The sequence below is a fragment of the Actinia tenebrosa genome, unplaced genomic scaffold (genome assembly GCF_029948245.1).
Source record: "Actinia tenebrosa isolate PJP-AT-01 unplaced genomic scaffold, QUT_ActTen_1.0 PGA_scaffold1__47_contigs__length_23844297, whole genome shotgun sequence".
NCBI classification, from domain to species: Eukaryota; Metazoa; Cnidaria; class Anthozoa; order Actiniaria; family Actiniidae; genus Actinia; species Actinia tenebrosa.
This window is the reverse complement of record NW_028292578.1, coordinates 10,348,388-10,370,544: the sequence shown is the minus strand read 5'-3', so window position 1 is coordinate 10,370,544 and position 22,157 is coordinate 10,348,388. Positions and strand designations below refer to the sequence as shown.

The 22,157-nt window shown below is 44.2% G+C and overlaps 1 protein-coding gene across 2 annotated transcripts in view; it reads right to left on the bottom strand.

The window, feature by feature from the left end:
* LOC116305076 (uncharacterized) overlaps positions 1 to 22,157 on the bottom strand; it is a 49,961-nt gene that overhangs the window by 25,794 nt on the left and 2,010 nt on the right. For both annotated transcript variants that reach the window (XM_089033003.1, XM_031714911.2), the window contains exons 6-12: positions 22,064 to 22,126; positions 21,875 to 21,916; positions 21,409 to 21,593; positions 20,767 to 20,953; positions 3,139 to 3,281; positions 1,067 to 1,235; positions 122 to 222 (exon numbers count right to left, since the gene is read on the bottom strand). In XM_089033003.1, coding sequence (XP_088889129.1) covers positions 157 to 222; positions 1,067 to 1,235; positions 3,139 to 3,281; positions 20,767 to 20,953; positions 21,409 to 21,593; positions 21,875 to 21,916; positions 22,064 to 22,126 — 855 coding nt within the window. In that variant the 3' untranslated portion in view covers positions 122 to 156. The remainder of the gene's footprint in view (positions 1 to 121; positions 223 to 1,066; positions 1,236 to 3,138; positions 3,282 to 20,766; positions 20,954 to 21,408; positions 21,594 to 21,874; positions 21,917 to 22,063; positions 22,127 to 22,157) is intronic.

Below are 22,157 nucleotides of genomic sequence, written 5' to 3'. Positions count from 1 at the left end.
AATTAAAGAGTAATTACTAGACTATGAGAAAACCAATTGATTTGACCCTTGGACTAAAGATAGCTATTGAGTACTGGCTATTAAAAACTCATTTGTACATATATGTGATAATTAATGTCACCTGGAGGAGATATTGTCATGGTTACGGCACGCTAGCTAACAGCTGAAAATACCAAGGAGATGCTTGACCCACTCGCTGAGGCTGGTGCAAGATGATGGAGGCTGAATCAAGAGATAAGTTTATTACTACAACCAACATAACTAATAGTGAATATATTGTCGAACATAGAGTTTCGCGCTCTGTGATTGTCGAGCGACCAGTGATTCTGAGACAATGATCGCTGCTGCCAGAGCGAAGTAATACCAAACGTTTTTTGATTGTCTTTTTTCTGATATTCAAGTCTACAATTATAGTAAAACAATTATTCCCCTCAGGCTCAGTGACTATGATGAGTAGACTCGCGGCTCGGTAAATATTCACCGATAATCACTTCGCCTTCGGCGAATAATTGTTAAATAGTGGTTTTAGCTGATAAGGTATCATTCGTAACAGACTCCCCCCCCATCCCCTCGAGACACACATATAACCGACGGCAGCACCAAAGTAGATCGACTTGACGATTGTGTCATCCTCATCACCATCAAAAAAGACTGGGTCAAACCTAAATGTAGAACTGTCGTCATCACCGACGTCATCAAAATCTAGTGTCATCATCACGACCCCCAATACGTTATCATCAAAAAAAGCCGGACTGGGTCAAAGGTAAGTGTAGACGTTATCACTACCACCATCAAAATCGTAGCGTCATCATCATAATCAATTACTACGTCATATTATCATCGAAAAAAAATTGGGTCCAAGCTAAGTGTAAACGTTATCAATATCATCATCATCATCATCAAAATCTAGTGTCATTACGACCACTACGACTATCATCACTCATCATCATCGAATAAATGTCATCGTCATAACCATCGCCAATATGTGTAACGCAGTTATATCCTTTGTCACTGATATCATACATGAAGTATAGTGACAGTGACACTACAACATGAGATATCTTACCATAAGAGTATCTTTCTCGATGTTCTCTTTCTTGCTCTCGACTCCAAGAAGAGTTATACTTCCAGTAGCTGGGTATGATGAATCAACTCCAAGCGTACAAACCGTGTTACCACTCTTATCAACCATCACGCGGAGGCGACCTAGGCTTGGCTCCCAATCTACAGCATAACTGGAAAAACAAAACGAAATAAATAAGAATTGATCATGCGCACGTATCGCCGATCATCAAGCTCCCACATGGAATAGAACACTCGAAAGAATTTAGTAAGAGCACGATGTGTTAAAACGTCGTGTTTAAGTGCGCTGTTACAATACGCATTTTTTTTCTCCTGAATTGAACGAGGTCTATACTTTCCATAACTTTTGGCAATCTAGAAATAATGCCTAATACAAGACAGTAAGACAAGTTGCAAGCGCCATTGCTCATTGTTAAGCGCCTTTTGGAAGAAAGCCTGATGCGTGGACTGAGAACCCGTGTGACTGTAATCTTGCTTGTAGGTATCCTTTTAGTCTATTTAAGCCAAGTTTAGAAGTTTACTTTTTAGGGGCCGGTTTAAAGGAAGGTAAGGTGACCATGGTGCTAGGAACTGCCTGACCCCCCCCCGGGAACATCGAGAACAAAGGGCGGAGCCTTAGTCGTTGTGTCACCATACACATATATAAATGGGGTCCTAAGGGATTCAAGGCTACTGTGCTACAATCGACACTTTTCATTGTTTTCTTCCAATAGTAATGCCATCGTGCATGTTGCATGATAATTTATTCCGGATACGAGTTTACATCCATTTGTGCCATGAGTCGTCCATACACCGTACATGGAGAAGGTAAGCAGAACTTAACTCTTGATTTATCTATCGTTCTAATGCAATGTAGCGAGTTATCTCTGTGTAGGGAGGTTTTCGTATAAATGGGAAGTAACCACATAAGAGTTTCCCAATGAGTGGTTATCTATGAACGATAAACTGTACTTGCATGGCTGCAATGTGTGCTCGTAAAGTATGCTATAACATTGCTATGGTTTTCCGATATCTTCGTGCGAGTTATGCAGTTAAACACTACACGACTTCGAAATTGCAGAATCTTTTTTCACTGCGAAATTTTATGATAGTTAAAAAAGTTGTTCATTCTAGCTCGATATGTGATAGAATTATTATTTATTATGTTCGCCACAGGTGATCGATGGTTAAAGGATCGAAAGGGTCGTAGGAATGGACAATGGGACAGTTGCTGAGCAAGGTAAAGGTTAACTTTATTTAGGCAGGGTGGCTCATTCATCAACCAGGTTGGTATCCAGAGGGGCCCTAATAGTTAATATTAATTAATAATTATGAATAATTTATAATAATTAATAGTTATGAACGTTCTGGATTTAAATGATAGATTCGTGACCCCTATGGGAGGTCAGACTCGTCGGCTCATGAGGTTAAGCCTCTAAAGAGTAAAACAACCGTCATCATCAGGTAGAAGCGAAGATTGTCATAACAAACTTTAGAAATATGCATTCATTTATTAATATATTATAGGCCACAATGTAAATTTTAAGGCGAATTTATTTCTTACATAACTAGCCTAACATATATTTATATATATTTGTTACCCTTCAATTGATGAGTACTTCATGTAAGACTTTATGAAGTAGCACTATTCGATCGTTAATTATTGATTATTGATTTTAATGTCCTCAAACCCTAACCAAAACCCAACACAGACCCTAAACTTAAACTTTATTACGGAATAGTGCCACTTCATGAAGTCTTAAATAGAAAGGTCTCTGTGAATCGGATATCTTTTCCAGCTAATAAAATGCATTTTTCGCTCGCTACATTTCTGTGAATAGCGTTCCCACTTTAATTCATTGCTTTGTCGAAAATTTGTTTTGCTCTTAAGGACTCTGCTGTCATCAACGCTTACGTTTCGCGAAGCAGTTCCCATGTGTGCAAAGACTTAACTATACTATAGATAATGAAAGTACGTATACTAGTGGTGTTTGTCAATTAAATTCGCTATTTTTTGATGCGCTTTTATGACAGGGTTTTTGGGATTGGCTTGGATTCAGATTCAGCAACACTCACTTTTTCTGCAGCTCTTCCATTTCTTCTCGTAGAGCATTGTAATCGTTGAAGCGTTTTTTCACCTGGTGTACCAATGCAACCAAATCCCCTGTCTCGACGGCTGCGGGCACTAAGTCAACGATTGAAAAAGTCTCCAAATTCACCTGTATCAAAAAATAGATTTATTAGTTTTGGCTCATTGTCCTCCAGTAGTATAGGGAATGGGGGTTCCAGCGCAATCTCAACACGGGCAAGACCCGTGCCAAAAATCCACCTACGGACAATCCCCACTCCAAGTGTGGTTGGGGGCAACAGCGCAAATATGTTAGTCTATATATGGAGTGCGAAGAATGTAAGAGAACTTTTAAGAAAGAAGCGGATTTGAAAAAGCATTTGAAAATGAAGACGAAGTGTATGAGCAGCTATGATTGTGGATGTGGTAAGAAGTTTGAGACTAAGGTTAAATTGTTTTGGCATTGTCAGGACTGTGAGTACGACTACGACGACCTAAAAAGTGCTTGGTATTAGGTATAAAATATTTCCTATTATATAGATGGAATCCCAAAGCAACTTCAGCACGGTGTCAATACCCGGTAACGGCGAGATTGACGTTAGACAGTTTTGGCGTCAGTCAGAAAGGAAGGTTAAAAGGACTCTCCGAAAAGGTATAGAAGAATTAGGAGCCCTGAAAGCGAGCATAATGGTAGAAGTAAGTTTGTCAAAAGACGAGGCAATGACGACAGCAATGTTGCGATCAAAGTCGTTAGTGATATTAGAATCCACGAATCTGGATAGGTCACTCAGTGAAGCCTTAGAAGCAATAATGGAGTCGCTGTCTAACTACACGAAAGAAGGATCGGGTTGGACAGTAGAGGAGGTTGAAGGAATAGAGATAAGTATGGCCAGGTACGTACCCATACGAGGGGGGAGTTACGTACCGCTACCAACGTGGGTAGAAAGGAAGAAGGCTATTGTAAACGTGAAGAATGAAGACAATCGATGCTTTATGTGGGCAATCAGGTCTGCACTGTATCCAGCAGAGAAGGATCCCTGTAGGACAAGTAAGTATCCCACAGATGATTTAGAGTGGGATGGTGTGGAATTTCCCATGCAGTTGATAGACATCCCCATATTTGAGGAAATAAACGATCTAGCAATTAACGTTTACGGAGTCAGAGAGCAGACGATAGTACCGTTAGTTCTGTCAAAAAGTAAAGGAGAGCGCGTACATTTATTCTACCACGGCGGACACTACTCATGGGTTAAACACATTAGCAGACTATTCTACAGACATACTAAGCACAAAGGCAAAAAGTACTTCTGCGACTGCTGCTTGCTGTCATTTACATCCTTAAATACCCTAAAGAAACACGATGAGATCTGCCGCGGAGTCGAAGAAGTGGCGCAACGGATCCAGATGCCCACCAACAAAGAGCTTTCATACGCAGACCATCAAAAGCAGATGCAAGTGCCTTACGTGATATATGCAGACTTCGAAGCGTTGATAACTAAGGAAGAGCAGAAACGTGGCGCCACGAATAAGGTAGGATTACACGAGATCTGCTCCTTTGGTTACATAGTAGTCAGATCAGACGGTAAAGCAAACCCTCCTGTGATTTACCGAGGTAAGAACGCAGCTAATGAGTTTCTAGAAGCATTGCGAGAAGAGGAGGGGGAGATTAGAGAACAATTAAGACGTCCAAAGAAGATGGAATTTACCAAAGAGAACCAGGAGGCTTTTAACAAGGCAAAAAAATGCCACATTTGCCAACATACGCTTCTTCAGTTTGGAAGACGAGCCAAGAAAGCGTGGGATGAAGATGGAAAGTATCTAGGAGAAGCTCATTTTAAATGCGGGAAGTATGCTAAGAAAGGTGAGAAGCCGGGAAAGCCCTCCACGCACTGCATTCACTGCCACAAAGCATTTGTTGAGGATTTCTATGTGGATAAGGTTAGGGATCACTGCCACATCACTGGTAAATACAGAGGAGCGGCTCATTGGAAATGCAATATAAACTTCAAAGTAGATCCAGAAATGGAAATACCCGTGTTCTTTCACAACCTCCGCGGTTACGACTCCCATTTGCTACTACAAGGAACAGACGGCTCCGACGTCAAATGCATACCCAACAACAAAGAGCGCTACATGTCCGTAACTGTGGGTAAGCTAAAGTTCTTAGATTCGCAGCAGTTTATGGCGGACTCCTTAGCAAACCTCGTAAAGTATAACACCAACTTTCCCATTTCCAGTCAATATGGTGCGGAAAGGAAAGGAGTCTACCCATACGAATACATGGATTCCTGGGATCGATTCAAAGAGTCCCTACCACCCAAAGATCGCTTCTACAGCACCCTAAACGAGTCCGGCATAAAGGATGAGGAGTACCAGCATGCGTTAGACGTGTGGGAAAAGTACTCCTGTGAGAACATGGGGGACTACCACGACATCTACCTAAGGTCTGACGTAGTGCTGCTTGCAGACGTTTTCCAAAGCTTCAGAAAGATGGCTATAGAAGATTACGGATTGGATCCCGCTAATTTCTACACGGCTCCTGGGCTCAGCTGGAGTGCTTTGTTAAAGAAGACAAATGCGCAGTTGGATCTCCTAACGGAGTACGACATGTACCGCTTTATGGAAGACGGTATTCGTGGCGGCGTATGCGGACCCAGCCGACGTTACGCCCGCGCAAACAACCCCTTAGTAGAGCACGACCCAGAGAAACCAACCACATACATTTACTACCTGGATGCGAATAACCTTTATGGTTGGGCAATGTCACAGTACCTACCTGTGAGAGACTTCGAATGGGATCCAGTGAAGCCGATAGACTTCTACATGCAGGTAGGAAAGGAGGAAGACAAGGGTTACGTCTTAGAAGTGGATCTGGAGTACCCAGAGCGCCTGCACGACGAACACAATGAGTTCCCCTTAGCACCAGAAGCGATAGAGATACCATTTAAGCAGCTAAGTCCGCTGCAAAAGCAAATGTGCCCTGGTTACAAACCGTACAGGAAACTAACTATGAACCTGATGGATAAGAAGAAGTATGTGGTACATTACCGCAACCTGCAGTTCTACGTGCGACACGGAATGCGCGTAGAGAAGATCCACAGAGTCCTAAAATTCACGCAGGAACCCTGGATGCGCCCCTACATTGACTTTAACACGCAAAAGCGTACCGCAGCGAAAAATGACTTCGAGAAAAATCTCTTCAAACTGATGAACAACAGCGTGTTCGGAAAGACAATGGAGAACATCCGCAAGCGCGTAAGCGTAAAAATAGTCAGCACCAAAGAGGAAGCAGAAGCATACGTGTCACAGCCAGGCTTCGTTAGATACGTAGAAATGCTGAACTTCTACGTGATTCACATGAAAAAGGCAAACCTCTTACTAAACAAGCCCGTTTACACAGGCTTTACGGTGCTGGATCTATCGAAGCTGCTTATGTATGAGTTCTACTACGATAAGCTTAAGCCAAAGTACGGAGACCGCTGTCGCCTCCTGTACACAGACACCGACTCCCTAATTCTAGAAGTGCAAACGGAAGACGTTTACAAAGACTGCCTCCCCGACATAGACGAGTACGACACCAGCGGTTACCCGAAGGAGCACTTCCTTTACTCTGCGAAGAATAAGAAGGTAATTGGGAAGATGAAAGACGAAATGTTAGGAAAACCCATCGTGGAATACGTGGGTCTGAAACCAAAGATGTACAGCGTGCTAAAGTTAGACGGCGTAGAAAAGAAAGCTAAAGGCGTAAAAAAGTATGTGGTTAAGAAGGACATTACGCACGAGTCCTACCTCAACGTATTACGAACACGCAAGGAACAGCGGCATAAGATGAACAGCCTGCGCAGCTATGGTCATCAGATACATAACGTCACGCAGGAGAAGGTGTCACTGTCTGCATTTGACGGTAAGCGATGGATGTGTGATGACGGAGTGCATACGATAGCATTCGGACATCACACGATAAGCAGTTCTTCTTTGACGAACCCACGCGTGGGACCATCATGAAGATAATACAAGATGGGCTGACCCTTCTTAGCTATCGCACTTCGGATCTGATAAGTTTCCAAAGACCAATTAGGATCCGTAGCTCTTTTGGATCCTCCTTCTAATTCACCCGACTCATAGAGATATCGAACCGTGACATTACCTAATTTCTTTTCATGGGGGAAGACCGCCCTCGAACTTCTGACGTAGGACTTGTGTTCCACGTGTTTCTTTTTTATGGCATCCTTGGGTTTTATTCCCGTAGCCCTGGCCGCTTCGTTGTTCAAAGCCACGATGACCTGGGGGAGCCTCTGGGTCCATTCCCTGTTGCGTTTGGAGGGATCTTCCAGCTCTTTCCAATACTGGTACCCAAAGAGACGCTCGGCCAAGGTCTTATTGAATCTTTCGACAATGCTTTGACCCCTGTGGTACTCTGCTTCGGCTCTTCTAATCTTAGTGTCGTGGTCTTTCAGGGTCTTGGTAACCACGCCCATAAACTCCGTCCCCGCATCCACTTGCAGCAGCTTAGGCCATTTCAAGACGCGCTTATAAACCCTACCTAGGGCTTCTGCGACTTCCCCAGAATCCTTGCTGGTTATAGGTTCGGCGTCCTTATATCTGCTTGCGATATCGACTACGGTCAAAGCGTACCTATAGGTCTTCTTTCTCACCTTATCGTGCGGTAAGAAAAGCAAATCTGCCTGATGAACTTCATTAGGGGTATTTACGGTGAAGCTGGGCCTGGGAATGTACTTAGGCACGGGAAGATAAACCTGCCAGATGGTTTGTTTTCTTAACCAGTTCTTAGCCGTTTCGTCTGATACCCTGGCCGCGGTCGCGAGTTTCTTGATAGCTGACGCTCCTTTCCAATAGCCTTCAGGCCCATAGTAAATCCTCTTGAGTTTGTCCTCTACGCGGCCCATTATATGAATTCCAAAACAAGATTGATCTTGCGTCCGTTAAAATCCACCGTCTTTCCGTCCACTTTAATGGTAATGTTTATGCTTTCTACCAAATTAGACAAGTCATAGCTCAAAGAAATGGGAGTGTATTCTACTGGGTCAAATGGATTACCTTTGGGTAGAAACTTGGACATAAGAGAAGACTTTTCTCCATTGTTGTAACTATGAACCAAGTCGCAATAGACTTCATAAGAGGATGCGACTTTCCATTTCACATCATATGTACTGCCGCTATTTATCGTGGTACTAGTAAGGCCCAGGAGTTCTACCAATGAACTGTCCTTTAGATTGGCGCTCCCATTATTTTTCTTGAATGTCATTTCATGGGGCAATCCTGTGGTAAGAGTATATCCATGCTTTGCTAGCTCCTTAGCCAGTGTTATAGGGGTGTAATGGGAATCTGGTATTTTTGGTTTGGTGCCGGAAGTTCCGATGACAAAGCCATTAATCAAATTATACCAAGAATTGTACAAAGAACAACTAACCAGCCTAACCTTATGGGCTTTGATGGGGGGATTCAGATAAGTGGTAAAGTTATTTTTATCGCTTTCCAAAAAGACGATCATTATATTAGATACGCCAAAGCCACGCCTCCGGCCAGCCCTGCGACTCCTACAAAGACCAATTCATTGTCTTTTTGTTTCTTAGAAGGCTGGTAGTAATTCTTGAACTGAGGCTTTTTCATTCTAAAGTCGGGGTGTGCTTGCGCATAAAGTTTGAAGGCGTAGTCTGTGTTTTCGAAGTTCTTGTCTGCCTGCATTTTGTCTTGGTAGTTCTTGTCCAACCAATCCCTGTAAGCTTGTCTTTTTTCATTCCAAGCTGCAACGTCCCTTTGATATTTCTCCAGCGCTAAGTCGTGTCTCTTTCTTTCGGCGGCACCACTTTTGTCGCCTCTAACTAATCTATCCAAATATTGACCACCATAATTAGCTCCAGTGAATGCTAAAGCTGCAATGACTCCACCTGCGACTAAGCTAACCATTATACATTAGGTAGGTACTTTTCCTTCCGTAGATAATCCTTTACCATGATAGCCCCGCCAATGGCAGCGGTCATCTTAGCAAAATTAGCGAAGCTCTTGCTTGGGTCTTCAGTAAAGTCTTCTTTGAGCACTTTCTTACCTACCCAACCAATACCCGCAACGATGGAAGTAATAATAGCTGCTTCTTCAACAGTTTTCAACAACGCGGTCGACATTATATTACAAAGCGAGAAGGAAAATCTAGGTCGCCACGGGTGATAAATCTACTCCATTTCAGGGATCTTACTTTTTCTAACAGCCGGTTCCACAGGTGCGTGATATGTTGGCGGCACATGCACGGCCTCCCACTTTACTTTTGGCTTCGTAGCCCGCCATTGTAAGTAAAGGCTGCCTGCTGCTATAGCAACTCCTAACGCGCCAATGACGTACCCAGGATTAATAAAGGATTCCTCTTCTTTTTCTTCCGCCTTTTCTTCTTTTTTGGCTTTGTTCTTTTTATTCATCTCCGCGAGCTTCTTACCGGCAGCGACTCTGCCTGGAGATTTAACCTTGGTAATCTTGGTATCTTCTACGGGTGGTTGTTCTTCGGTGCCACTCATCTTATATTAAGGGACTTGAAGGACTTGACAACGACTTGACAACGACTTGACAATGACTTGACAACGACTTGACTAAGTACTTGAGGTGACTTGACTAAGTACTTACGAATGACTTAACTAGGTACTTGAGGCGACTTGATCAGGTACCTCAGTAAGTGCTGCCTGGAAGACCTTTTCGACTTCTCTATCCTTCTTGAAGTCCTTCCAAGATGTTCCGAAGGAACCTAGTACCTCCTTCAAGTCGACGTGCTGAGCTACGTGCAAAGCCGCAGAGGCGACTGCCATTAACTTACCGCACTTCAAAGACAACCAGCCGCAGGTTATCTTAAGTTCTTGGGATATGACATAGTCATCTCTTATGTCCTTCCGCAGTTGCTCCACGTCGTCTATAGGCAGTGCAAGTCCAAGCAATTTAGTTGCAAGTCGGATAGCGGAGTCTGCGACGGCGTCTGTGGTCTTACTTGCGAGGGCAGCCTCGTACCTCTTATGGAACTTTTTGACTTCCTCTTCCGACAGCTTATTAACCTGCTCATGGGTAAGTTCCTTGCCTATCATTTCTTTGCACTTCCCAGATGACACAAGGATGTTAAGTTGTTCCTTGAGGTTACTTTCATCTAACTGTGTGGGGACTTCATCTATGAGCTGCTCAATGTCCATATATGTTAACGTCATACGGAAACCTCAAAGAGAAGATCATTTTGGAATGTTGGTGCGTTTTTAAATGCCGCATGTATTCGTGCAGCTGTTCCTTGGATATCTCACCGCCGTAGTCGCTTAAAATGGTTTCCAGGTCAGACTTGCTCGGAGTATAAAATACTACGAGAGAGCCTATGTTTTCCCTAAAGGGTTTAGAGACACTGGTAAGCTGCTGCGAGAGTAACCAAACGCTGATATTGTCATGCCTACCGCTGAAAGCAAGCTTCACCAATTCGGAGGTGCGCTTTTTTACGTCGTCCCCGCAGGCAATGTCATCCAGTATGAGTAAAGTCTGTGTATCTTTAGGGAATTGCTTATGCCAGAACTTCAAATGGCTGGATAACTCGTTAGGGTCTAAAATATCTACAAAGAAGTCGTCATCTTTCACTCCTATGCCCGTCCAGGTGTGGTTATTCACGTAGGTGGGGCATAATAGCACTATGTAGTCGAAGCGGTATCTAAAGGGTCCTAATAGCTGCTCCACGATGAATTGGGTCTTTCCGCAGCCGGTGGGTCCTACGATCAGAGCGTTACAAGGAATATGGTTCGGATCCATTATATATACGATGGAGCCAGTGGAAGCAGTGCAAAGAATTGTCGCCGACGCAAAAGATAAAAGAGACACCATAGAAATGCAAAGGGAAGAGATAGACCGGTTAAAAGAGCGCGTACAGGAATTGTACGATGAAATGTGTGGTCTGAAGCGTGCAGAACGGTTTGGCGCACTTTTGACAATGGCGGGCTGGGCTAAGGAGTCCATTAAGGACTTCATTCGATATCCCCCATAGATATATGGACTGCATTACGTGCGAACTACCTGCTGACTGCATCATCGTTACCCCTCCGACGCCTCGTAAGAAACACAGCTGCTGTCACTGTAATAAGGTATTCTCTGAAGAAGACTTCGTTGGACATTGGTGTCCCGCGGATACTAAAGCACAAAGGACTTTAGACGACGTTCGAGAAGAGTAAGAGGTCGCAAAGAAGATCTTACTAAACCCCAGCAAGAGGAATTAGCATAGGTCTTTCTTTTTTTATTGTTATTTTGTTAAATGCTGCAAAGAGGTCTCAAGTAAGGGTCTATTTTTTATTGTTATTTTGTTAAATCATCACGATCGAAGAATGGTTAACATGATTATCTTTTTGCTGGTTTCAACGATGAGAAAGAATGATGCCTCATCTTTTAATGGGGGCTTAACAAAATAACAAGAAATAATAGACCCTATCCTAAAACCCTCTTACAGGGTTTAACAATAAAAAATAAGGTGTATATAATGAAGTGCGTGCAATGTGATAGAGCTTTTAGTAGCAAGCAGCGACTGCAATACCATCTTTCCAAGAAAGTCTGTCAGAAGACCATCAGCACTGTTTGCGGTGACTGCGGTAAGGAACTGTCCACAGTACAGGCCCTACGATATCACCGCGAGCATAGAGTCTGCCTTAAAGGTCATTGCCGCCGATGCGATGAACCCCTCTTCGAAGAAAACTGGCATAAGTACCGCTGCCGTCGCTATGACCTCACAGATGTGGTCTGCGAGACCCACGGCGATTTAGCAGAGCGATGTTGCCCCCTTGAAACCGGCCGGGTGCTCACGCGACGTAAGAAGGAGATCGACGAAGACTTCGTATGCTTCGACGACTATGAGGGTGTAAGGTGGGAGAATAGGGAACACTGGGATGGCATCTGCGACCGATGTGGCTGTATACGTAGCGGCCAACATATTTGGTGCTGCCTTTACGATGGCCCTAAGCCCTTAGATCATTATCTGTTGGTAAGAAAAGAGTGGAATCTACTTAAGGTATAATGTTACCTTACATCGCAGCGTTCCTAGGAGGCGTGACTATTACCTTATCAGCGTATGAAATGGCGGAAAAAATGAGGGCAGACACAGCAGATGACTACTTATCCGCCCATGAAGAGGATTAGTCGCACAACGGATTATCCTCCGCTCGACGTTCGATGTCAAACTTCCATCGGCCGTTTACCTTACCATGACTGCGTAGGTGTGTATATTCTTCACCCTGCAGCATGTATCTCACACGGTCAGGCGCCCAAAGGCTGTATTCCTGACCGTCGCGTTCTAAGACCAACCTCAAACGGTCGATGTCTTCGAATGCGACGTAGTTTTTTATTCGATATGAAACGCCTTGCGACAGATCTCGCCAGTGTGTTTGTTCAAGAATCATTATACCTATGAAATATTTTAAGGTGCGTGCTTAAAGTGTCTTGACCTTTGAATGCCTTAATGCACCAAGGGCAAGGAATGCGAATACCGGCAACATATTCGTCTATTTCCCTGCAAAGTAGATCATAATCATTGCTTACGATGGTTAAATATCCATTTTCTTCATATCGTTCCAACATTACCTTTTGTTTCTCGGACAATACGCCGGTGCCTTTGGGTGTCTTCAATTCTATGCATAATCCATTGTATTTATTATGGTTGTTAAGGATCAGCAGATCAGGTTGACCTGCCTGGTAGCCTTTCCGCCAGCTTTTAATGCGCTTACTTGCGGTGTCCTGCAGTTCTCCAAGACCTGGAACTATGATTACGTGCGAGTAGAACCTACGCACCCTGTGTACGGTTCTATCGTGTATGTCTGCCTCCGTTTCTATCTTAAATGCCATTGGATTTGAACCATTGAATCGCTTCTCCATATCGTATTTACCTGTCTTCCTTAGCGTGGGTAGAACGTCACCCAACACCCATTTCCTGAACTTTTTTGCTTCAGCCTTTTCAGATCCGAATATCAATTCGTAAAGACCTTCCTCCGTCAAATACACGGCATTGGGTTGTGCGTTAAGGGTGTCACGCTGAGTTACACCCTTTAAAGACTTCAAAGTTACCCTGTTTTCCTCTGATACGTGATCAGACGCCGCTTTTCTGGAATTTACGTAGCCCAACGCCGCCGCCACCTCCTTCGCTTTGAAGTAAAGTTTATCGCCTTGCACTATGCATTGCAGTTTGGTTTCGTTGTTTTCGAATACGCGAAGCATATTATACCTAAGGAATATTTTTTTTTTATCCTTTCGCTTGGCTCAAGGAACGCGAATCAATACGCAACGCTTTTTAGCTGATTCATTTCTACACTCAGTTGCGCGTCAGACACGACAAAGACGTAGCAGTTTATCTTATCGCCGTCGCCCGCGGAGGTATTCTTGGTGCGCTTGATCTCCAATGTTATACCATCCTGGGTGTTTACTAGACGTAAACCCTGACCATGTAGGTCTTCGTCGTTCGTTGTGCGCATGTCGATCCACAGCGCGTACTTATCATTAAAGAATTCCTCGGGACTTACCTGGTCACCAAACTTACGCTTTACTTCTCTGTACACGTCTGCAGGCTTTATTCCCTGCGAGTAGACCTTGTTTGGAACGCCGTTTATGTTGACCCCCACATTAGTAATGTTGGGGTTGTGAAAGGCCTCGGAGTCGCGCTTGCCGGCTTCGTAGGGTTTGGCAAACACCAACATCAACCCCGTGAGACTTCTTCGGGGGAGGTTAATGCTTTGGTTGATAACCTCGTCCGTCTTATCCAGGAAGCTGAACGTCTTATACATCACTACGTGGTCGTATAAGAATGCCTTTCCGGAGCTGTATTCCATGCCAGCGCTACGGGCCAGCTCTTCGCTGTACACGGTCTCGTACTGCAGCTCTAAGTTGGTGATAGAATAGGGATCCACAGCTCCACTGATTGCGCTGTCCATTCCTCCTATGACGTTCGTAGTGTCCGCCAGGGTTACTTCAAACTGCAACTCGGATAACTGCCTGGGGTAGTACACGCCATGGTTCGTAATTACTTCGAAATCCAAAGGGATAACGTACTTACTACCATAGGCGGTCTTTACCCTCGTCGCGTCTGCTACTGCGGTTGCTCCACTGGAGTCCGTAGGCGCGGGGTTAGTATCGCTGCGAAGCTTACGAAGAATAACGCTTCCAATTCCCTGCTCTATCTTTTGTGCACGGTCAAAGGCTGTTAGCCACAGGTCCTTATACGTGGCGTACAAATCGTACCTATTCAAATCCAAGAGGGATTCCCCTGCGAACTTGATTCTCATCTTAGAGACGAGGTTCCTACCCACATTATTGACGGTATAGCGCTTGTCCTTGGTGCTTGGTTGTATTGCTAGGTCAAACCTTAGCGCCAGGGTACCAGGAACCAATACTAGGTTATCCGTTAGGCGGGGTACGCCTACGTACAGCGTCTCCCCCGGCTTTGCGCTAGAAGGTGTGAATGTAACCCGGTGAAAGGTGCGTTCTGCTTTCAGTCCGCCGACCTGCTTAGGTAATATGTTGGGGTTTAACTTTGAGCTTATCATATATAATGGAAGCAAAAGGAACGGATTTCGATCCCCTTACCGAAGAAGGTCAAGTCGACATTAACGACGAAGAATACGACGCATGGACTACAGGCGCGGAAACCGACCCCCTAATCTACGACATGGCCCTAGAAAACAAGTATGGTAGCAGATGGGAACGCGCCAAAGCCACCTTAAGAGACATGTGGTCATCTAAAAAGCCTAACGAACCCATTCCTGAGTACTTGGAGCTTCAAAACGTGGAGCAGCCAGAGGCAACCGCGCGGGAGACCGTAGAGTGGGCAAAGCAGGAGCTAGAGCTGCGCTACACCCACCTTGATGCTGACGAGGTAAGGCTCACAGAACGCGGAAACAAAGTCCTCATAAGCGTTCAAGACTTGAGATTTCCTGACAAAGACCGCTGGACGAAACCGCAACCCCTTTTTGATGAAGATGGTGAAGTTAGGGGTGACGTCTTAAGATTAAAAGGCTTTCAGCAGGCTACTAGAAGCATGCTAGAAAGGTTGAGAGCCCTAACCGAAAGGGTTGAAATTGAAAAGCGTGCCGAGGAGCTGCAAAGGGAGTTAGAAAAAAGAGACGCAGAGTACGCAAAGCAAGGTCAACTACTCGCTGATGCTGAAAAGAAGTCCGCCCATCAAGATGAAAGAATGAAAGAAATGAGAAACCAGTTGGATAAAACCCTGCGCGAAAGAGATAAAGCACAAAGGGACTTAGAAGAAGCTCAAAGCTCTGGCACCTCAACGGAAGCGCTGCGGGAAACGCTGGAAGAAAGGGAGGAAGAATACATGAAGCAAAACCAGCGGCTCGCCGACGCACATAGGAGGGAGGTCGAATTCAAAGATCAAGAAATAAGGGAGCTGGTAGAACAAAGAACCAAAATTCGTCGTGAAAAAAACCAAACCCAAAGGGCTCTTAACCTCGCCCTGCAAGAGTTGGACTTAACAAGAGACGACGCTAAGGACCTACAAACCACCATAGCAGGCTCTTTGGTGGAAAGGCGGCGGTTAATGGCTGAAATCAATACTAAAGAAGAGCAAATCCGGCAAATGAGACAGGCCATCGAAGGCCTGGAGGGGCAAATAGAGCGGCAGCAGGAAATAATCAATGACCAAACTCGTACCGAGGAAGAAAGGGAAGCAGCTCAAAAGGAAGTAGATACGCTCGAGGTACGCCTTGCGGAATTACAGGCGCAAAAGGAAAACCTGGAAAAGGAGCTGGGGCTTACCACCAAGGAAAAGGTAAAAAGAGCCCTTTTGAAGTATGGCGTTCCGCTGGCATTTGCGGTCGCTATTAGCACCGTAGTAGGCGTGATCTTGTCCGCGCTTAAGGCTACAGGCGCGGGCGTAAAGAAATTAGGCAGTGGGCTGACGGACTTAGGAAAAAAGATGGCAGCCGGTCTTCCTGGGCTGCTGGGTTCGGTTGTTTCCTTGGCACTTAGGGCCGGCGGTGAACTGTTGAAGTTCGTGGGGAATAACATTTGGATATTAGTCGTCGCTATTGGGGTGGTCCTCCTGAAGAAGATGAAGGCTTGATCTTCTCATCGGACGGTGTCCTGCTTTGAGGATAATGAAAGACGGTATTAGCACCGCCCTGGCAATTTGGAACCAACGGCAACACACTCATGGTAGAAATGGGCTTATGACTCCAGGCTGCATTAGCGGGCCTGCGACCTATGCGATTTATCCCAAACTTGCCGTCATCAGAAGTGACTTGCAACTTAGCATATTTACAATTGGCTAGCATATGAAAAGTCACTGGCGTTAGGTCTTCAGTGGATCCAGTGTAGGGCTCCATCGAAAAATGGGTAACTTTCCTGGTGTTCGTTGAAGTTCGATAAGGAAGCAGGGGCTTATTATTCTCATCGATAAGCCTAAACCCCACATTCGCATGCGTATTTGCATTAATGCTAATAGTGCAAATGACCAATGCAGTGCCCCCAACCTCAACCCACAGTCCAACGTCATGCCAAGCGCCGTTGTCATATCCCTCTTCATCTAAGCGGTGGGTATAACGCGTTTCCCTCACGTATGGATTCATATATTACAGGGAACAAGTTCCCTTCTAGAGGCTCATTACCGTCAAAGTGCTGATGGTCATGTGGTTATAGACAGTATTCCTTTGATTTTCTATGCTATTTATGCAAACACTCCCGGTGTCATCTACTCTTATCTGTAGCTTTACCTTCCCGTGGCAATCAGCAACCATGTGGAAAGTCCAAACGGAAAGATTCTCAGAGCTATTCGTTGGCGGCTCTACTGAGAAATGCGTGGGCTCTCTGTTGTTCGTCTTCGCGCGCATGGGCTGTAATACTCCATTGTCGTCACAGAAACGAAATCCTATATTCGCACTGCTAACGGCCCCCAAAGAAATGCTGCATAATATCAACTTCTTTCCGGAGTAGTTCAAATCCACGGACATCCCCGTGACATCAACCCAAGATGCTTGGGTGTATTTTTTCTCGCCTGTGTAAGTCGTATAAACGCAATCTACTCCAGTTACGTAGGGGTTGTTCATCGCCATATATAATAACTCAGACCAATGCTTGCAGCTGCTAGGCCGGCCTTTAGTAAGTTATGGTCATATTCCTCAGGTATCGCAGGCAGGACCTTCTTTGATGGTTTCTTAACTACGGGTAGCTTCGTTTCGTGTGACTTTTTTGGCTTCTCTACGAAGTGAGGAATGTTCCTAAGAGTGTCAGAGTTCACGTCGTTCACCCCAAACTTCATATCCTTAGTAGCTCGTTGAAGTTTGTTGTTGTATCCTACTACAGAGCCAGTATTTATAGACAAATTACTAGGCATTAACCAACAACCCGGGGCTACTGCATAGTCCAACCTCGCCTTAGAATTTTGTATAGCTAGTTGGTAACGCTGTACGCCCTTGCTAATGTCGCCCTCCAAGATCGAACTTTCGAATAAGATCAAGGCTTCGGCTCGCGTCTCTTCTGCGGCGCCGGTATTCCCCACTATACTCGATCGGGTGTTTACCTGAGCTCCAAGGATGGAATACACGTAAGCTTCTATGCTGCGGTTCAAACGGGCAAGGCCGGCTTTGGTTAGTCCTTTACCTTCTGGGGGTATGAAATTAAGATATTGCTTTGTTTGCTCGTCGTTGGTAATCTTAATAATCAGTGGATTGACCCCTGCATACTTACCACCCTCGTCTTTGAACAGAGGCCCGTCTCTAACTTCCTTAGTGGTCTTAGCGTTTGGTTCAAAGAAGGTGCTACTGTCGTGAGTTTCCTTATGATATCCCGTGTTCCACCGTAGCCGCAATGCATGAACTTCCTTATCGCTTAGCTCGTGTCCGCCAATCCCCCAATAAGCCCAAATATGTCCCAGACCATTGTTAGCGCCGGCAGTGCATCGGAAATCCTTCCCTACAACGTCAAACTCCTTACAAAGTCTGTCATAAGCCGGCACGCTGTATTTATTATCTCTTGGATAAAACGTGGCATCTCCCGGCAGCGCAATAACACCCATTTCATGCAGTATTCTTCTAACCGTGAAGTGAAAATGAAACATAAATATTGAATTCTTCATCAAGCTTGCGCTTACACCACAGCCGCTAGTGGCACACCAAACTGCAAAGTTTAGTTGCTGCGACCAATAACGCATGTTAGGACCACTTAACCATTCATGAGATTCCTTAGCGGTGGTATGAACAATGGGTACGTCTTTGAAGATATCCCGCACCTTTAACGGAAAGGAATGCTTGTTAGAAATCCGCATGTTCAGCGTTAGGTCCAAGCTTGGGTGTTTATCAAATGAAACTGCGGGTATCGGATAAGTACTGGTACCAAGCAATAATTCCTTTGACCAACCTTGCACGGGTTTTGGATGTGTTGGTGTGGGTTTAACATAACCAGAATTCTTCAGTTGATTGTCTATCTGATCGACCAGCGTAGGTTTCAAATCCTCGTTGCTGTACATCCTAGAGCCGTTATAGTAAATCCCATCGGGTCTCCTTTCGAACTTACTAGGGTCTGCATGCGGAAACATCTTCCTAAAGGCCCTCCAGTTCCAGTAATCCCGGTTGTCGTGATGTGGCTGCTCCTCAATATCATTCCCAAAAGCGTCGTACATTAGTATATATAATGGATGTTATACCATCAGCACCTAAGTTGTACCCAGATGTTCCCTATACTACACCTAATGAACTAAACGCCGAAAACTTTCGTCTGAATAAAGCGAACTTAATCTTAGCTTACTTGGAAGGGCAGGCAAAACACTACGAAAAAGTCCGAAAAAAGTATGCTAGAGCCCGAAGCATATTACATAAAATCGCGATAACTTCCGGCTCCATGTCCGTGGCGTTAACAGGCACCGGCGTTGCCACCTCACTTACCGGGCCTGGAATAGTCGTTGGCGTTCCTTTGGCCAGCGTTGGAGCCGTCTGCGGCATTGTTTCCGCTGTTACGACAGGCATTATGAAACAGTTGTCAAGCAAAATATCAAAACACGACACGACAATAGCTCTGTCAAGGGCTAAAGTAAATACGATCACTGACCTTGTCTCAAAGGCTTTGCGTGACAGAAAGATAGACGACGTAGAATTCTCGCTTATCTTAGCCGAAGAGGAAAAGTACGAGAAATTAAAGTCGGACATGAGGAATAAAAAAACAGTCGTAAAAGATCTTTCCGAGGAATCTCGCAAAAAGATCTACCAGGAGGCAAAAGAAGAGCTTCAAAGAAAGCTTGCTTAGACATCAGTTTTGAAAAGAGCGTGACGGGATTTCGTTTACATATCGAACGACAGTCTGGAAATTACGCGTAATCTTATGCCATAAGATTTATACCATAATACACGGCATGACCTTATTTAGTAAATTATTACTCGTAATATAAATTATTTAGCGAATTATTACGCGTAATATAAATTATTTGCATGACCTTATTTGGCGAATTATTACGCGTAATTTCTCATCTTATGCCATAAGATTCACTATCTTCTTGGAATCCATCCTAAGAGGGGGTGGTTGGGGTCGATTTCGTGAAATATTTCGTAGATTACGTCAGGGTAATAAGGAATATCCTTATCCAGCCGACAAAACATCCACTCGGCTTTTGTCATATCAGAAACCTCGGGAATAGACTTACCGGTAATTTCAGACAAAAGATAGGGAATAGCTTTGTAATATTTCCCTAGCTTTAATTTTTTCAACGTTTTCCGTAGACTTTGCGGGGTTGGCTCTTCTAAATGGTCTATGATTTTCTTCTTTACTTCGTTATCTAAATATACCGGTCGATAACCTTGGATATGACTCATCCAGTCCCTGAAGTATTTTATTCTTTTGTATGGCGTCTTCTTACGACCTCCGTTGGAATAATATTGCTCTTTGGTAGCACAAGGCACGGCATTACGAATATTCTTACCGCACTCGTAACACTGTGCTGACGTGTCGTCTTCTATTTGCATTTTCTTACCACAACAAATATACTTATTTGGTTTAGTAGACACAAACTTGGGTTTCAAGCACTTTACACAGAAATCATAAACAAACTCTTTACATTCTTCGCACTCCATATATAGACTAACATATTTGCGCTGTTGCCCCCAACCACACTTGGAGTGGGGATTGTCCGTAGGTGGATTTTTGGCACGGGTCTTGCCCGTGTTGAGATTGCGCTGGAACCCCCATTCCCTATACTACTCCTCCATTCTTTTGTAAGCAATTATAAGAACATAAAACCCTGCTGTGGGGCGTGGTGTGGTGTGGGGTGTGGTGTGTGGTGTGGGGTGTGGTGTGATACCATTCTGTTGTGGGTGTTACCATGTTTTGGCGTCACGTTTCGGCTGCACTAGTGGCTGCGCTTATTAGATTCTGTCTATCCCATGCAAAAGCCTTAAAGATTACTAAGCAATAGACCCCAAGCAGCACGTCGGAATGCAGCTCAATTTCATCATCATCATCCTCCTTGTGGACAACTAGTATCCTCTTGGTGCTCGTGTCTGGAGAACCATCTCCCTGCATCTGATCTGTAGGGCGTCTAGTCCAAGCAGATTCTTTTATGTTGTCCTCCAAATTGAGCTGCTTTGACTGTGTCACATGCAAGGGGTCTATAAAACAATCCCATGGGATCGGTCACTCACCTCAGCCCCACAGAGGCGTGGTTTAGTAGCACTAAGTCTAAACCTCAGCGTAAGCAACAAAGAGGCACAATGCTTGTCATCATCCCCTGGTTTACTGTAGAATATTTCAAGCATTACTGAATCATCGTTGACTTCTTTAATCGATAATCCTCCGAGATGCTCAAGCATCTTGATAGCACCAGTTAACCTAGAGAAAAATGCAGACTATGAACAAAATAATGCACTAGGAAAAGCCCTTTCCTTTGGAAACTTCAATTATCGGAAGAAGAAGTGCAACACAGTGTTACACAAGGCAAGTTTCCATGAAACTAATTGCAGTTTCATTGATAGTAGGGGGTGTTAAGTTAGGTAGTTTACTATGAATTGTAAATTCTATTACACGTTTATTGCAGCTGCAGTGTCAGGAGATCAGTGTACACGCATACGACTGCAAAGGTCTGAGGAAGTGGCCAGTGTACGAGACATGGAATCTTATTGGCTGCTAAGCAATGAATGAGACAAATTGCAGAAGATCGCACAGGTAATGTCTTGAAATTGTTGCTGCAATCCTTGCGAAAAGTAAAATTCAATAAACTTGATTCCACTGCTCGCTTAAGCACTTAAATTGCAAGAGAATTTAAGCATGCCATTCCTAGGACTTACCACTGTGTTTCCTCTATCATTTGTTCGTCTGTTTTCCTCTTTTGCTCCTCAGCAACATGTAAGTCTTTTTTGAGTTCACTGACATGACTCTGTAGCTCGCCAAGGTCTGTACGCATCATTTCAATGTAGTGTTCTAAGCTTGAAATGGCAGTAGTGCACTGCGTGATTGCAAAATCTGCCTGCAACTAAACCATAGCACCAAACAAACCATTATCAAACTAGTGTTGGTAACTCGCATCATGAGTTTCAGGAAATATAATATACTCATATGTAAAAGTTTTCAAAATGGAACAGTTATTGCAACTTTAAAAATTGGCTTGATGCGCAACTAACATGAAAATACAAAAGAAACTGGTTCTCGCTTTTCAAACTTTTTCTTGATACCATTTTTCATTGTATTTTCCTGTTAGTCGAGCATTCAAGATAACTTTGAGATAATAAAACGATTACAGAACTCAATTCTTACGTGTTTCTCCTCTATTTCTTTCAAGTTTTGACGTAAAGATCCCTTAAAACGTTCAAGAGATGAATGTTAGAGTTTGTTATCTCTACAGGTAAATTAAAGCTGAAGCCAAACGGTGACCATGTTTTCAGAAGTTGTCAAGGCTGCAGATACATAAATCAGATCTCAAAATATCAATTTCGAAAAACTTACCCTGTCTTTTATTCTTTGCAAAGATTTTTCAGACTTTTCCTTCAAATCTTCATATTGTTTTTTCTGAAGAAAAATCCTTTTCAGTAAATATATT